The sequence below is a fragment of the Sabethes cyaneus genome, chromosome 3, assembly GCF_943734655.1.
Source record: "Sabethes cyaneus chromosome 3, idSabCyanKW18_F2, whole genome shotgun sequence".
Lineage (NCBI taxonomy): Eukaryota > Metazoa > Arthropoda > Insecta > Diptera > Culicidae > Sabethes > Sabethes cyaneus.
Window position 1 is genome coordinate 89,323,499 of NC_071355.1, and position 17,086 is coordinate 89,340,584.

The 17,086-nt window shown below is 43.5% G+C and overlaps 1 protein-coding gene across 1 annotated transcript; it reads right to left on the bottom strand.

The window, feature by feature from the left end:
* Positions 1-11,344: 11,344 nt before the first annotated feature.
* LOC128739859 (uncharacterized) lies at positions 11,345-16,648 on the bottom strand. The gene is made up of 2 exons (XM_053835359.1): positions 13,775-16,648; positions 11,345-12,337 (listed from the first exon to the last, which is right to left on the bottom strand). Exons 1-2 carry the CDS (start codon positions 16,646-16,648, stop codon positions 11,345-11,347), a joined length of 3,867 nt encoding a protein of 1,288 aa, XP_053691334.1.
* Positions 16,649-17,086: the final 438 nt, after the last annotated feature.

The window sequence follows — 17,086 nt, forward strand, 5'->3', positions numbered from 1 at the left end:
AGATGTGGTCGATTTGGTTTTCTGTTCGCCCGACGCAGGAAACCCACATGACTATGTGCTGCTCTATGGGGAAAGAGCGATCCACCAATGACCAATGTTGTTATTACAATAAAATTCTGTAAACAGCTCTCCGTTTTCACTCATCTCTCCTAGGCCATGACGCACGCTATGTCCGAAGGCAATTATTATTTAACTCACATGTACCTCAGATTTCTCTTCACAGGATGTTAGTATTAATCAAAACAATCAATTTAGAGAAGGGTTTAAAATATCCTATTTTGGGTTTTTTGGAACATTCAATTTTCAAGGTTACTAAGGGTCATCCCCTCTCAAGTGATCATATCGGTTGTATTCGACCACCTCCGATTTCAACCAAATTTGGTATAATTGCTCATTCCGACCCCACATTCATTTTTTCAAAGTTTTGTACGGATTGATTAATCCCCCTTGCAGTGACACTTCTCCATTTTTCTCAGATTTTCGAAAATATTCATTTTTCACTGCATGTCCCTGTATGGGGGATTGTTCAATCCATACAAAATTTTGAGAAATTAAATGTAGGGTCGGAATGAGTAATTATACCAAATTTGGTTGAAATCCGAGGTGGTCGATAACAACGGATATGATCTCTTGAGAGGGGATGACCCCTAAATAACCTTGAAAATTTAATTTTTCAAAAATCCCAAGATGGAATTTTTTAGGACCTTCTCTAAGTTAATTGTTTTGATTAATACTAACATCCTGTGAAGATAAATCTGAGGTGCATGTAGGTTAAATAATAAGTACCTTCGGACATAGCGTGTGACGTCCCATGATGCGTTCAAGGTCCGTGTTGTTTTAGTCAATCTTCGCGTTGAACTCGCCCATATGGACTTCAATGTCCTGCTTCGGGATGTTCTCACCTACGCTGTTCAACTGGCTGTAGAAACTCTCTTTCTCCTACAGATCGACAGCATCTGTCCACTGCGTATAGCACTGGATTGCTGCAAGGTTTTCTAACTGGTGTTCTAAATTTGCCAACGATTATTCTTTCGTTTATTGGTTCCCATTTTATCAGGGCCGCATGTGCCGCACGACTCAGTAGCAATCCAACTCAATTCTCTTTCGAGGATATCGTCAGTATCCGGCCAACGGATTTTAAGCTTCAGGCGGCTAGCTTCCTTTGCAAGTCGAGCTGGCTCTGCTGGCTACACTGCTGGGTAAAGCAAAGCAAAGCAAAGCCTAGGCGCTACAAACTTGACCTTCTATTTTTATACGACTTTGCAGCCAGCTGTTAGAGTGTAGGACAATTGCAGGGCCAGTTACTACGATCTTATTGACTCTAACAGCCTCTCCCAGTCGGGATTCGAACATATGACCTAGGCCAGAATCGTATCTCGAGGTCAACTGGAAGGTAAGAGTCGGTATATTCCAAGTTCCGTTTCGTATCCGTGTTTTCATGCTAAAGTCGTTTCCAATAATCCAGATCGATTTCTGCATTCTGCGTTTATAAATTTCGGGTATAGTAGGTTGTTAGCCTAAGGTCCCTATCTCGTTGATGGAATGCCATCTTAGAACGGGCGGGAGTCGTTGTTCCCCCTTCTCTGTCTGCGTACGAGAACCACGTCAACTAAGGTTGCATAGCCCAGCAGGCACCATGTGGAGGTAGGAATAAGAGTTATGTCGAATTTGTTTATTCAATCCGAATTAGAACTGGATGAGCTTTTTGTGTTCATTTGTTTCTATCTGACAGATAAAATTCATCCAGTTTCAATCCGGATTGAATAAACAAATTCGACATTAGTGAACAGAGGTGGTAGATTTGCACATGTGAGGTCATTGATCGCTAACCTTTCTAGTAATTTGTAATGTTACATGTTGAGAAGCAGATTCCGTTCGGTTCATGCTCACTGTTCATTTCTGAAAATGTATACAGAGTTCCTCCGGGCTATTTCAATTGCGAATATTTTATTACCGTGTACCTCTTTTTGCTTCTTTCCGGTGTTATCTGTAGGCTTCTTTTGACTTCATCATCAATTACGATTTCTGTTTTTTTGTGATTAAAATACCCTGTAATGTAATGGTTTGTAAAGTCTATAACCATAATTCAGCTATTCGAAATATGCATTTATTTATTTAATGGGTAATATTTTAAGTCCATTATACTGGTTGTAATATTAACGACACTACCGAACAATCATGAATCTTTTAAATATTTACAAATAAACTGTACAATCACCAAACTCAAACAAGTCTGTTTGCTGTCCGATGCTGCGTAAGAAGAGCAAGGAATTATTTAAAGCAAATCGTTATCGTACTAACTTCAGCGCCAGTAGCCTCTCAAATCGCAACAGCAACTGGCTTCATAAAATTTGATGAACCCAAACCCGACCGGGATTTTCTGAATTGGCGGAAACAATTTCCTCTTCGGGTAAACTTATGGCTGTCGGCAGGTGAGGCTGATTAATAATTTCGAGGACGTGGCGGCGAATAACGAGCGAAATACCAGTTAGTCCTGCTACCAGTTGGCCCTTTCCCGTATGGCGGGGCAGTACATATGATCCCAACTTCCAAGGCTGCACGCGCCTTCACCAGTAAGCCAACGCATGAGGGGGAGCCGAGCGGTACAATTTGTCTTGCGCTCGTTTGTTTTCACAACCTATACACATTTTTTTTGTTCTCGCAAACTTGCAAGCCCTCGCCAATCGCCCCTTCGTTAAACAGAACGGGAGGTCAGAGAAAATTTAATTCCGCATCAACTCCGGAACTCATATGTCTTGGGCACGTGCCTAGAATGTGTAGCGCCGACTGCTCGCCGAGCGGTAAAAGATTTATATAGTCTTCCGGAACAAGTGTTTAGCAGACTTCGCACTTGTTCAAGTAACAGGAAGCTGACGGAAATATCTAATTTAGAGTCTGTCGTATCAATGGGTGTTGTAGTTGTAGGTGTTGAGTTGTACTTTTCCTTAGGGGAGCATTGTTCGTAAACAATCTCATGCATGAGTGCACTTTATAGGTACAACAATGATGTTCTACTTTTTTGTTTGAAAAGTTGAAAATCTTTCAAACTATCATTATTTGACCCAGAAGCAGCCACAGTATGGAAAATAATCAATAACCTCTTTTCTTGATTGAAATCAGCCACAGGATGGGAAAGTTTCCTGTCTAATCGCTATCGAGTGGTATGGAAAATCTTCGAAGGAAATTCAATCAACCTGTGCATTGCACGAACAAAAAGCAAGTCGACTTGAAATCAAAAGCTTTTCACAATGACGAAAACACAAGTTCGAATCAAGCTATTTCCAATTAATTTCTACTACCTGGCCGGATTCACTGTTCACGGCTTTCCGCCCACCGGAGTTTCGAGTTTACAATCCAGACTCTTCAGCTGACAGTCAGACTCGTTTGAAGCAGTAGTTTCTGACCAAAGTTTCCGCCACTAAATTATCCATGGTAAAGGAAAACTAAACGGAAGCCAACTTTCCAATTGAATAAATGATGCAACCTCTTTTGTTCTACTTTTTGGAGGCAACATTTTGCTTTCGTTTGCCCTTAGAATCATTCTCACAATCGTATTTTCTTCGGTTGAATCTCGTTGCAACAACCAATGGGAGGAAACGGAAATCAACTTTTGAAGTTCCGAGTCACGGTCTACATTCTCAAGACCGTACACAAAGGCGGAGTGACATAAATCACCGAGAAGTAATATAATTGAACAGTATTTTCAATTAAAAAACTTTTAATGCTTCTTCAGTGGACAGAGATTTTTCCATCAGTTACTGCTTAATTCGTGACTTGCGGGAATAAAATGCGGTCGAAAAAGGAAAAAAAACGGAACTTCGATTTCTGTTTCTGGTCTGCTTTCGCTGCCGACTAATTGTAAACCATGACAGACTTCTTTTCATTCACACTGGTCTTATTCAATTTCAGCTTAATTGCGGTTGTTCAACGTATGCCAGCCCCAGCAGTACCTACTGAAGTTCAGACGATGGTTGTGTTGGCTGGTGTGTATTGGAAAAATTCCTCCCTTTACTCACAGCCAAAGTTACAGACAGAATTGTTGTACGAGACAATCAGACTGGCGTCCGCGTGAAAAACAAACGCCCAATTATGGTGGCTCAATTGTTTTGAAATTAAAGTAGACACAATTTCATGGAGTAGAATGGAATGTTTATTTAATGATGGAGTGATGTAGGTACATTCTTCAATTAAGCTCGTCGGAAAAATGCAAATGTGCCTCTGAATATTTTCGTTTATGATAGGCATGCGTACAGAGTTAATAAAGATACAAAAAATCTGTAAAAAAAGTGTAAAAAAGGGAAACTACCTACTCATGTATGTAGCTCTTAACAACTGCTCATGAAAATACTGATGTGATTGAAAGTTGCCGACAAAGTATAAGGTAGGTTGTACTAAAAAATTTCTAGGCATAGTTTTGGAATTCCCTAGGTATTTTACGCGAATTTCAGAATTCATACAATTTAGCTCGCGACATTAAGCACATTTCCTAGGAGTGGAGGATCTGCCACTTTCAACTTCCTCTAATGATTACTTACTTACTTTTAATTACTTAGGTGGCTTTCCGTCCTAAGACAAAGCCTGTTGAACAAAGTACCGACAACGAGTACTCTCCGCCAGATTTTGCTCCACCTGTTCTAACCATCTTGCTCGCTGCGCTCCTGGTCGTCTTGCTCCTACCGGATTTGAGGCGAACACCATCTTTGTAGGGTAGTTGTCCGGCATTCTTGCAACATGCCTTGCCCATCGTATCCGTTCAGCTTTAGCCACCTTCTGGATACTGGGTTCGCCATAGAGCTGTGCGAGTTCATGGTTCATCCTCCGCCTCCATACTCCGTTCTCCTGTCCGCCGCCGAAGATCGTTCTTAGCACTCGTCGTTCGAAAACTCCGAGCACTCGCAGGTCCTCCTCGAGCATTGTCCATGTTTCATGCCCGTAGAGGACAACCGGTCTAATAAGCGTCTTGTACAGGGTGCACTTTGTACGGGGACTTAGTCTGCTCGACCGCAATTGCTTGCGGAGCCCATAGTAAGCACGACTTCCGCTGATAATACGCCTCCGAATCTCACGGTTGGTATCATTGTCCGCCGTTACCAGTGAGCCAAGGTAGACAAATTCATCGATTACCTCAAACTCATCGCCGTCGAGTAATATACTACTGCCCAAGCGGTGTCGTTCGGCCTCGGTTCCGCTGGCCAGCATGTACTTTGTTTTAGACGTATTTACCTTTAACCCAATCTTTTCTGCTGCGCGCTTTAGTCTGGTGTACTGTTCAGCCACAGCCACAGATGTTCTGCCGATAATATTCATGTAATCGGCAAAGCAGACGAATTGACTAGATTTGTTGAATATCGTGCCCTGCGTGTTGATATCCGCTCGGTTCATAACACCTTGTAGCGCTATGTTGAACAGCAGGCATGAAAGACCATCACCTTGACGAAGGCCTCTGTGTGATTCGAATGAACTTGACAATCCACCCGAAATCCGAACACAGCACTGTGTACCATCCGTCGTAGATTTAATCAGTTTGATGAGCTTCCTGGGGAAGCTGTTCTGGTCCATGATTTTCCATAGCTCTTTCCGGTCGATGGTATCATATGCGGCTTTGAAGTCAACGAATAAATGATCCGTGGGAACTCTGTATGCACGGCCCTTTTGGAGGATTTGCCGCAGTGTAAATATTTGATCCGTTGTAGACCGACCTTCGACGAAGCCGGCTTGATAAGTTCCCACAAATCTATTCGCAATTGGTGATAGACGGCGGAAAATGATTTGGGACAGCACTTTATAGGCGGCATTGAGAACGGTGATCGCTCGATAGTTCTCACAGTCCAACTTGTCGCCCTTTTTATAGGTCGGGCAGATAACCCCATCTTTCCACTCCTCCGGTAGCTGTTCCGTATCCCAAATTCTAGCAATTAGTCGGTGCAGACAAACGGCCAGCTTTTCTGGTCCCATTTTAATAAGCTCCGCTCCGATACCATCTTTTCCAGCTGACTTGTTGTTCTTTAGCTGCATGATGGCCTCCTTAACTCCGCCTATCGCTGGGGCTGGCACCTCTTCCCCGTTTGTTGCACCGTCGAAATCGCTTTCTTCGCCGCCATGGTTCTCCGCCTGGGCGCTATTCAGGTGTTCGTCGAAGTGCTGCTTCCACCTATCGGTCACCTCACGATCGTCCGTCAGAATACTGCCAGTCTTATCCCGACACATTTCGGCTCGCGGCACAAAGACTTTGCGGGATCCGTTCAGTTTCTGGTAGAACTTTCGCGTTTCCTGAGAACGATGCAGCTGCTCCAACTCTGCATATTCCTTCTCTTCCAGATAGCGCTTTTTCTCCCGGAAGATTTGGTTTCGCTGCATCTTCTTCTGTTTGTGTCTTTCCACGTTCTGACGTGTGGCACTGCGCATGTTGGCCACCCGCGCAGCGTTCTCCTCATCGATCACCCTCCTATATTCATCGTCAAACCAATCGTTCCGCTGATTCCGGGCCACATGCCCGATGGAGCTCTCCGCTACACTGGTGATGGCTGTTTTGATAGTGTTCCAACAGTTCTCGAGAGGGGCTTCGTCCAGCTCGTCCTAAGCTAATCGAAAGCTGAAAGCTCTTCAAAAGTTCATTGATGTGGCGAAACTATGGTACTGTGTTGCCGTTTTTGTTTGGAAATCGCTAGTGCTACAAAATATCAAGTTTAAAGGAAAATGAGTTTTTGCGTGGTAATCAACACGTTAGAAAAATTTCATTCGAATCAAAAATAGTCGAGTCAATAATGCCCTTTTTTCAGCGTTTTGTGCTGAAATTGCTCTATAATATGAATAACTTTGTAGATACACATTTGATTAGATTGTACATTTGAAACCATCAAAAAACTCGTATGCAAATTTTTTGAGCAGAATTAAATGGTCTTTTTAAATGAACCATTATATTATAACATTGCGGTGGCGGCGATTATCTGAAATCAATACCATTATATTTCGTAACCAGTAAATGGTAGATAGTTATTATCACGTGATGTAGGTTCCCAAACTTCTCTTTCCAGGAAAATATCATGGATCTTGAATGCTTTACGGCGAAGTTATTCCCGTTGTTTCACTATCACCCCTACTATCAGATCCGTTTATCAGATTTGTCGATTATTTTCCGATACGGTGACTGAACCCAAAGAGCTGTTAGAATGTACCACGCGTCTCCATTAACTAACATTTGAATGAAAATTTCAAGTTATGTTTTTTTTACAAAAAGTTTCTCAGACTACACCTATACTAGACTGCAGCGAAGTTTTGAAGCGTTAAAACTGCATTATGGCGTATGCGGTTTAGGTCAAAGCTTGTAACCGAGAATGATTTTTCCTTGTGAGTCAACATTTTCAGCCTGATGTCAAGCATTTTCGAGTTTATACGATTTTTAATTTAGTCAAAATAAAATAAGAGCGTATATTTACAAAATTTGTAATACAATTACAAATTGGTCACCATACAATTACAACTACAATACATATTAAAACGCTCCAGTGCAAAAGCCGTATATCTAAACTAAATACTATTCACAGTCGAAGCCAGTAAAATATAATTATAAATTCCTGCGTCGCTGTTTGTCATCAATGTCAATGTCAGTAATTTTAGTTTTCGATCCCCATAGCCCCATTAGTCCATTGCCTTTGCGGTTGAGTGAAGCAATTAGACGTACACAAAGGAATTGCACTCTAACTTCTAAAAGGATAAATCATCCGTAACGGAATCGTTCCAATGCCAGTCCGTAAACATATTTGTAAACTCGCAGGTTTTGTTAGTACCTACTGAAAGCCAAATAAATTCTCAAATCATTGATTTAATGTGAGGCTACCATTTTCAGTTCGGTAAAATCTAAAAACCATAAAGAGGCAGTAGGTGGTACCATCAGCCGACCGGCCATCTATCGACGGTTGACCAGCAATTGGCCGGCAGAGGCTTTTGAACATAAACCTACCCAGTTTTGTTGTCGGACAAAAGATGTGATGTACGATTCAAGTGGTAAGCAAACGCTCCGACGGAAATGCGGAGCCAGGCAGTATGCACCGGAACACCGAAATGCCAGAATTACTGGCTTGCGATATGGAATTTATGTCCAACTTTGCAGAAGAATAATGTACCAACCATTACAGATTGTTTTGAGGTCTATTTATTTTCAAAAATTATATAAAAATAAATATATTTTAAAACGGTTAGTTCGGCAAAAAATTTCTTTGAAGAAATTGTAATTTTGAAATTCAGAATTTTCTGTTACGGTTCTTAACCAAAATTTTTTTTTTTGATTTTTATGGTGATTGCATTTTAATTTATTGATTGATTTTGGAGTTGAAAAAATTAAAAATTAAAAAAAAACATAAAGCTCAATTAAAGTTGCATTTTTGACTCAGCTTACTGTCATTTTCTAAAATATGGGTTATAGGTTACAAAACCGTTCGTTTTAGATTTCGAAACATTACAGCGAATTCTGGCATCTCTGCATACATCTAGTCAAATTACACGAACTGAAAACGGAAACCGGTATTTATCACATGTGGGGTCACCAGCAAACCGTGAAACATTTGAAAGCCATGAATAAATTAGTGGAACGCTGATAATAATGCCCCCATGCACTTCGTTGCAACAGGACCTGCGACGACGTCGACGACGACGACGACGACGGGGCATATGTTGACGGCCTAGTAAACACGACTGTGCGAATAGTGAATGACGCGACCATGCCGTTTGGCAGTCATGCGGCAAAATGTTGAATGTTGGCACTTTGCAGTTGAGCAGTTTCAATCGACTAAAAATTAACGTCGTATGTCACACACACTCAAGGCAAGAAGGCGACGAGAATAGGCAACAAAAGGATAAGCTATTTTACTCTGCACTGCCAACAATTTTCAGGATTGTATGGGCCCGATAAAATGTGCTATCAATCTTAATAGAATGTGATGGTTTGTGATTTTAGCATCTCGATAACAGAGCCATTCGTCTTTTGTTCATCCGATCCTACGGGAAAGCGAACAAGTGAACGAGTGAGTGATAGAATGCGGTGCTTAATGGTGGTTCCTTGATAACTGGTCCGAAGATTGAGATTTATCGGCCAACCAGGAGGGACTGACTGGGTCATGGTGGCTTTAATTATGTTTTTGCGGCCGGAGAAAGTTCGCATCGGTTGAGGCTAATGCGATTCGAATCGTTCCAACATCTGGGTCGAAAGCTGTAAATCAAGATCAGAGCAGCGAAGAGTAAGTAGAACTTTTCCAAGCAGATTCCTGTAGATATAGTTTCTTACATACCCCTTTTGTTTCGAGAATAAACGGAGAATCTATCATCTATTCAAAGAATGGCATTTGGAAGCACGAATGCTTGATTTAAACTGCACGGCATGGCACAGTTAAGTTTATTTCCTCTGACGCCAGCCACTCGCCAATGTTGATAGCAGCGAGTTTTCGATCAACAATTTACAAAACAGAATTCGTTTCTTGAAAGAAAATGTATTAAAACTCCTGTGTCATAAATAACATTTAACAATAAATTACCAAATCGTTCATCATTGTATAAAAAATTAACAAACTAATCCACATCAATTAAAAAATAAATCAAACCTGAAGTAGCCGATAAGCTCAATAAAATAGAAGTAATGTTTTATGTCGTGGATTTAGGTATCAAAACTATCTATCATGAGATTTATTACTGAGTGCAAAAGATTTACCCAGTATCGGGGATGATGATAGCTGGATATGTGTGATAGTGGTCCGACATTCTAACTACATGTACTGCCCATTTTAACTCATCTTGGTAAATACTGCGTTCGCCGTAGAGACGCACGAATTCGTTCAAAATCTCCGCGTGCTTGCAGGTCCTCTTCCAGTAATCTGATTTTATGCACATAGGGGACAATCGATCAAGTTATAATTTTGTACAAGGTACACTTTGTACATAGGCTCAGATTATTTGAGCACAGTAGGCACAACTTCGGAGATCACCTGGATAACGAACCCCGAACCATGTCGACCATATTCTCATTAAGGGCTGATTTTGCTCGAATAACACCAACGTACGCTCCCTATGGGGTGCGGATATCCACTCGGACCATTACCTAGTAGCAGTACATGTGCGCTCAAAACTATCGATGGTTTATACCTCGCGACAAAGCCGCCCACCTCGGTTAAACATTCGGCAGCTAAATAACCCGCCAGTTGCCGAAAACTACGCACGCGTGCTGGATTAAGTACTGCCTTCTAATGGGGAGTTAGATGCTTCGACACTCGAAAACGGATGTAGTATGATACACTCGGCCGTCAACGAGCATGCATGGTGCTAGGCGAGGAAACCTCGAGCACACGAAGATTAAATGACTGGTTTGACGGTTAATACCAACAAGCGATGGAGTGGAAAAAAGAGTTTGGAAAAACTATCTTAGCATATCCACGTGAGAGAATTTGGCCAAGTATCGACGAGTGCGGAATGAGTTGCCGATCCTGACAAGGAGCGCCAGAAGGAAGACAGAGATCGTGAGGAACTGAAACAACTATTTTGGGCTAATGACACGTGCAAGTTTTACAAAAACGTGAACAAAATTCATAAGGACACAATACATAAATCCGACAAGGGAGGGGATCTAAGCACAAACGAGCGCGAGGTGGTCGACAGGTGGAAGCACCGACCGACTTCCGGCTCTAGTAAAATGGTCAAGAACCGCTAGCAATGGCACTTCACTGGATAATTTAAGGATTTGTGAGGAGGAAAAATTACCGGAGGAGTGGATGGAAGGTGTAGTCTGTCCCATTTACAAAACGGGCAACCGGCTAGATTGCTGTAACTACCGCGGCATTACGCTGGCCAACGCCGCCTACAAGGTGCTCTCTTATTGTACGATAGCTCTATAGGGTCCGGATGGGTTTGGTGTGGGATGACAAGGCCGCCAAAGGAAGGCCAATGGGAATTCCGCCGTCCGAAATAAATCCTCCGCTCGCTTGGGTTGTGATCACTCGTAGCAATAAGTTCACTAGGTTTTCTTTACTTAAACCATCACTGTACTTCTTTAAACATTTATTACCACTACTTATGCTACTCGACTTAACAAAGGTAAAACTATTAACTAGTCATAAAGTTGTCCTTTTATAGATTTTGGACAGAGGCTTAATTTTACCACGGACAAAAGTGAACAATTAGTTCTATATATATATTTCACAATGATAATGATTTGTTAATGTGTAGTATGTACTTCTGTCAGCGACTAAGATAGCTCTCATGTTGGGACTGAGCTACCTTTGCTGCACCGAGGGGTTTAAGCGTAGCTGCAATAGGGTGGTTCACCAACATCCTCTCCCCCCTGAAACAACCCATGTTTCAGTCAGTTGATCGCTTCGTTCGTATTGAGATCTCCGTCATTCGTTGCAACCGGTAAGATGCAAATTTTGTCAACCGGTCTATCCACTGTCCCGTTCGCTGTTCGTAGAGTTACTACTCGGACCACCCCATCTGGTCCCGGGTGGGTCGAAATGATTCGCGCCATTCTCCATTTCGTTGGCGGTAGGTTGTCATCACGAATCACTGCTAAGCTGCCTTGCCTTATTCCAACTGGTGGTTTCCACCACTTAACGCGCCCTTGTAGTTGATTGAGGTACTCGGTTTTCCACCGCCGCCAAAAGTCTTGCAACCTCTTCTGTACAGCTTCCCACGTCTTTAGTCTCCCGTAAGCTGTGTCGGTGTAGTCTGCTGATGGTATGGATTGGAGAGCAGAACCAACCAGGAAATGACCTGGTGTGAGTGGCCGCAAGTCATCAGGATCATCCGAAAGCTGCGTCAGAGGCCGCGAGTTCAGGCAGCACTCGACTTGTGTTAGAAGAGTCGTCATATCCTCGTAGGAGACTGGCGTGTCCGCTAGCACCTTCAAAAGATGTTTTTTCGCCGATCGCACAGCAGCCTCCCAGAGGCCACCGAAATGGGGAGCTCCAGGGGGTATGAACTTCCACTGCATTCCATCGTCCGCACACTCCTTGGCAACCTTCTGGTGATGTTCTTTGGTGTTCAGGATTTTCAGCAACTCTCGCATCTGGTTTTTAGCTCCAACGAAGTTAGTGCCATTATCGGACCACAATGTAGCACATTTTCCCCGACGTGACGTGAATCTCCGCAAAGCCTGAATAAACCGTGCCGTCGAAAGATCAGTGACCAATTCTAGGTGTGTCGCCTTCGTCACAAAGCAGACAAACACCGATACGTATGCCTTTACTGCGGTCCGCCGATATCCTGACCTAATGTACACTGGCCCAAAGTAATCGACGCCAGTAGTCGAAAATGGTCTCGCCGCCGTAACTCTCGATGCCGGTAAATCAGCCATAAACTGTTGAATCAGCGTCGGTCTCATACGGTAGCATCGCAAACATTGATGACACACCGTTCTTGCAATATTCCTTCCGCCTAAGGGCCAGTATCGAAGCCGAACCGTACTCAACAATAATTGTGGCCCAGCGTGCAGGAGTTTAAGATGATAGTGTTTGAAAAGCAATTCGGTAAGCAAGTGCTTCGCAGGAAGCACAATGGGGTGCTTTACATCATCAGACTCTCTAGAATGCCCTAACCTCCCCCCGACCCTCAATAAACCATCTTCCGCTATAAATGGGTTATACCAGCGTAATGGTGATGAACGTGGTACCCACTCTCCCCGTGCCAGTGCCTTTAGTTCATTAGGGAAACCTTCTGCCTGCACTAATTGTATGACCTTGCATTCAGCTCGTTGAAGCTCTATTGTTGTTAACGGACCACCTTGTCGCTTTCCTCCCTTATGGGACCGCAGATTGTTCAGATAACGAAGCCAGTATGCCGTTCTTCGGATAACAGAATTGAAATTAGGGAGACGAGTTAGATACCATTGGATGAAGCTGGGATTTTCCGGAACCACCGCCAGTACAACACGCCTTTTCTCTTCTTCCATACCTTCAGATGACAGATTATGTTGCTTAGGCCAATACGTCGGATTCTTGGATAGCCATTCAGGTCCTTTCCACCACAATTCATTGTTAATAATATTTTCCGGTGCAACTCCTCTTGAAATAAGATCGGCCGGATTTTGTTCCCCAGGAACATGATTCCAGTGACAGTTTTCAGTCAGCGACTGGATCTTGGATACACGATTCGCCACAAATGTTGTCCAAGTTGACGGCGTTGCCAATAGCCACCGTAGTACTGTAGATGAGTCCGTCCAAAAGAAAGCTTCCATAGAACACCTGATTGACTCTTTCACCTTCAAATATAGTTCAGCTGCCATTAATGCGCCGCGAAGTTCAAGTCTAGGGATTGATTGTGTTTTCAACGGTGAAACTCTTGACCTCGATGACAAAATAGCAACCTTAATTTTACCGGACGAGTCCTTGGTACGCATGTACGCGCAAGCTCCAAAAGCCCTCTCAGAAGCATCGGAAAACATATGGATTTGTACACACACCGTACTACATATCATAACATGACGTTCAATACGTAAATTGTTCAGAAGCGGAATTTGCTCGTGAAAGACTCGCCACTCATCTTCAACCTCTGTAGGTAAAGGAGAATCCCATCCTAATTTATTTCCCTCTTGATCCTCCAGACGCCACAACAGTTGCATAAATATTTTAGCGCGAGTGATTACTGCTCCAATAAGTCCTAACGGATCGAATAAAGTGGCTATTATCGAAAGAACCTTTCTTTTCGACAGGGAAACATCTGACGACAAAGCGGGTATGCGAAAACGAAATCGTAAGACGTCTGTTTTGGGTATCCAAACTAAACCTAAAGTTTTAACCATGGGATCAGGGTCCAGATTAATCCCATCATCTGCTTGAATTGCGAGTTCTTCCTCCGGTAATCCTACCAGTACGGTTTCACAATTAGAAGCAAACTTTCGTAGCCAAAATCCACCACTGCGTAGCATCTCCTGCAGTTGAATACGAAGGTCTGTAGCTGTGACTGGATCGTCAGCACCTGTTATCACGTCGTCCATATAAAAGTCCTCTCTAACAGCAGTCGAAGCCAACGGAAACCGCTTCTCCTCATCAGTGGCCAGCTGCATAAGTACCCTTGTTGCAAGAAACGGTGCTGGCTTGGTACCATATGTGACTGTCGATAGTTCATATGTAGACAGAGGGACGTTGGGAGAGGTACGCCACAGAATGCACTGAAATTGTCGGTCTTCGGGATGAATTTCAATTTGCCGAAACATCTTTTCAATATCGGCGACCACCATCACCTGGCGTGTGCGGCTACGAAGAATTATCGAACGCAAATCTTCTTGGATGACCGGACCGACCAGTAAGCTATCATTCAAGGAAACGTTGCTAGATGTTTTTGCGGAGGCATCAAATACCACCCGCACCTTAGTGGTTGTGCTGTCTTCTTTCACCACTGGATGATGTGGGAGAAAACATCGCTTAACGTCCGTATCGTGTTCATCGTCGATTAATTTCATGTGGCCCATGGATTCATACACTTTCATGAAGTTGGCATATTGTTCTCGCAGCTTCTCATCTCGCCCCAATCGCTTCTCTATTTGTAAGAATCTACGCTCAGCTATCTCCTTCGAATCACCTAGCTTGGCAAGTAACTCATCATTTCTCGGATAGGACACAGTATACCGACCCGAAGGCTGCCGTCGGGTAGTTTTGGTGAAATACTCCATACATCTTGATTCCTCGGGAGAGTAGTTGTGCCTTTGTCCAATGTCTTCAGATTCCCAGAACTTCTCCAGTAGGTTATCTAAATTGTAATTTATTGCAAGGTCGCAAACGACAGATTTAACGGAAGCAGCCACCGAACATTTGCCCGTAACCACCCATCCAAACACAGAGTCCACCAACGAGGGTAAGTTGTTTCCCAGTCGGATTTTACGGCCAGTTGTGAAAAAATCGAAAAAGGCCTCAGCTCCCAATACCAAGTCAACTGAGCCACCTTTGAAGAATGTCGGATCCGCCAATTCGATCCCACTCGGTAAATTCCATTGGTTGACGTCGACCGATATGACTGCCACTTGTGCTGCGATTTTGGGTAGAATGTACATTTCCATTGGTTGCGAAAACTCTGAAAACCTGGATTGTACCATGACGGTGATTTTCCTCTGCACCTTAGAAGATAAACCTTGGATGCCTACCACCTCAACCGTACATGGTTGCTCTTTAACCGTAAGATATTTTCGCATTCGGTCGCTTATCAAATTACACTCTGCCGCACTATCTAATAATGCACGGGCATGAACCTGTTGACCTCGATCGTCCACCAGAGTTACAATAGCAGTGAGTAAAAACACTCCAGTGGGTGAACTAGATGCCGTGTTGCAAGCCACCTTGCTGGTGGTCGCCAAGTTGACCACTTTTGGTTCTATTACCTCTTCGATTGCAGCCATCACCGTCGAAGTTGGTTCGCCATTGGGTTTTGGTTTTTCTTCGGTTGCTTTACTCCTGAAGCACACGAGCGTATGGTGTTTCCCTTTACATTGCCTGCAAGTGAATTTCGAATTGCATTCTTTCGCATGATGACCCCGCCGGAAACAATTTCGACACAGGGAATGGCTACGCAGAAGTGCATCTCTCTCCGAAACAGATAGTTTTTGAAATGATGGACATTGGTAGAGAAGATGATTATCGGAACAGCTGACACATGTGCCGATCGTCGAAGGTCGTTGAACCGATGCATTGTATGCTTTGACCGTGGCAATTTTGTTTGGACGCTTAGGCTGTGTGTACTCTGCTTTAATTTCGCTGGGCTTGGTAGGCACAGATTCCAAAATTCTGGCCCGACGCTGTAAGAATTCAGTAAGATCCTTTATGGTATCCGATTCTTTGGTGGAGGAAAATTCCTCCCATCCCCTTCTAGTAGTGTGATCCAAACGCGAACAAAGTAGATGCACCAGTAGCATATCCTTATAGTCAGTCTGCTGGGGAGTGACCTGATCCAATGACTTAACTATCTTCTCGAAATTGTCCAGTAGAGAATTTAACTCAGAAGCCGATTCTCTCCGAATCGTTGGTAACTCAAAGAGTGCCTGAACCTGACGTTTACGGAGAACCTTCGTGTTTGAGTAACGCTTCGTCAGTAGTTCCCATGCAACAGTGTAATTTGCCTTGATAAGGGGAAGTGAATCGATAATCGATAAAGCTTCTCCTTCCAGCTGACTACGCAAATAGTGAAACTTTTCGATCTCGGGCAGGTCGGTCTGCCTGTGTATCAGTGAGGTAAAGAGATCACGAAAGGTAAGCCATTCATCTATCTTACCACTAAATTTAGGAAGAGTAATTTGTGGTAATCGCACATGAGGGGTGGGCCCGGGGGGATTATCGAGAGAGCGAGTAGTCTGGTTAAGTACGGTTTGGTCACAATCTTCTCTTTGCTTACCCACAAGAAAAGCTTTCAGCTCGTAAAAACGGTTCTCGAAGTCGATCCGATTTTTGACGAAACTATCTGCTTCTTCTATCGATTCTTCGTGGGATTCGACGTCATCGATGGCCTCGTTCATTTTATCCCACAATCGATCCAGCTGCTCTAGTCGTACGTTGACCTCTGCCGATCTCGTATCATCCCGGTACTGCTCCATAAATCGACACATATTGTCGAACGACGTTTGTAATCCGCGCAGCTTCGTTTGCAGTGACTTCAGTGACGGAAGTTTGGATTTAGCGGCAGGCATGGTGTGTTCCTCAAAAAATGAGACCAAAGTAGCAAAGCTTGGGGAAACTAAAGAGCTTGGAGAGCCAATTACCTGATGGCTCATGAATATGAGCCTTTTGTTTTAATAAAGATGCTCCTCGAACTTTCACACAGTAGAATCCGTAATCCCGTAGTGCGGATCAGCCAAATTGGACCGGTTATGCCAGCAGCAACCGTTGATAATGATAGCGTCTCGTATAAATCCAATCACAATTGTTCCTTCCAGGTAAGCGTAAACCAATTGGTTGCGGGTGTAGTGTGATCAGCCGTGTGAATCCAATTGCGTATGTGATTTACCACCGTGGGAAAAGTGCGGACAATCCGCTACCGTCGAGTGACAACCTGTGGGTCCACAAACGAAAGACCGCGAGCACTGGGATTTGGGTTGTAAAACTTTGGAATCGCACTCACCGATTTT

What these genes read in the sequence shown, in the direction of transcription:
- LOC128739859 (XM_053835359.1), bottom strand. Translation starts at nt 16,648, where the DNA reads ATGCCTGCCGCTAAATCCAAACTTCCGTCACTGAAGTCACTGCAAACG. An exon ending in ATCTGGACCCTGATCCCATG is followed by an intron (nt 12,338 to 13,774) that starts GTTAAAACTTTA and finishes CTGATTCAACAG; the next exon opens with TTTATGGCTGATTTACCGGC.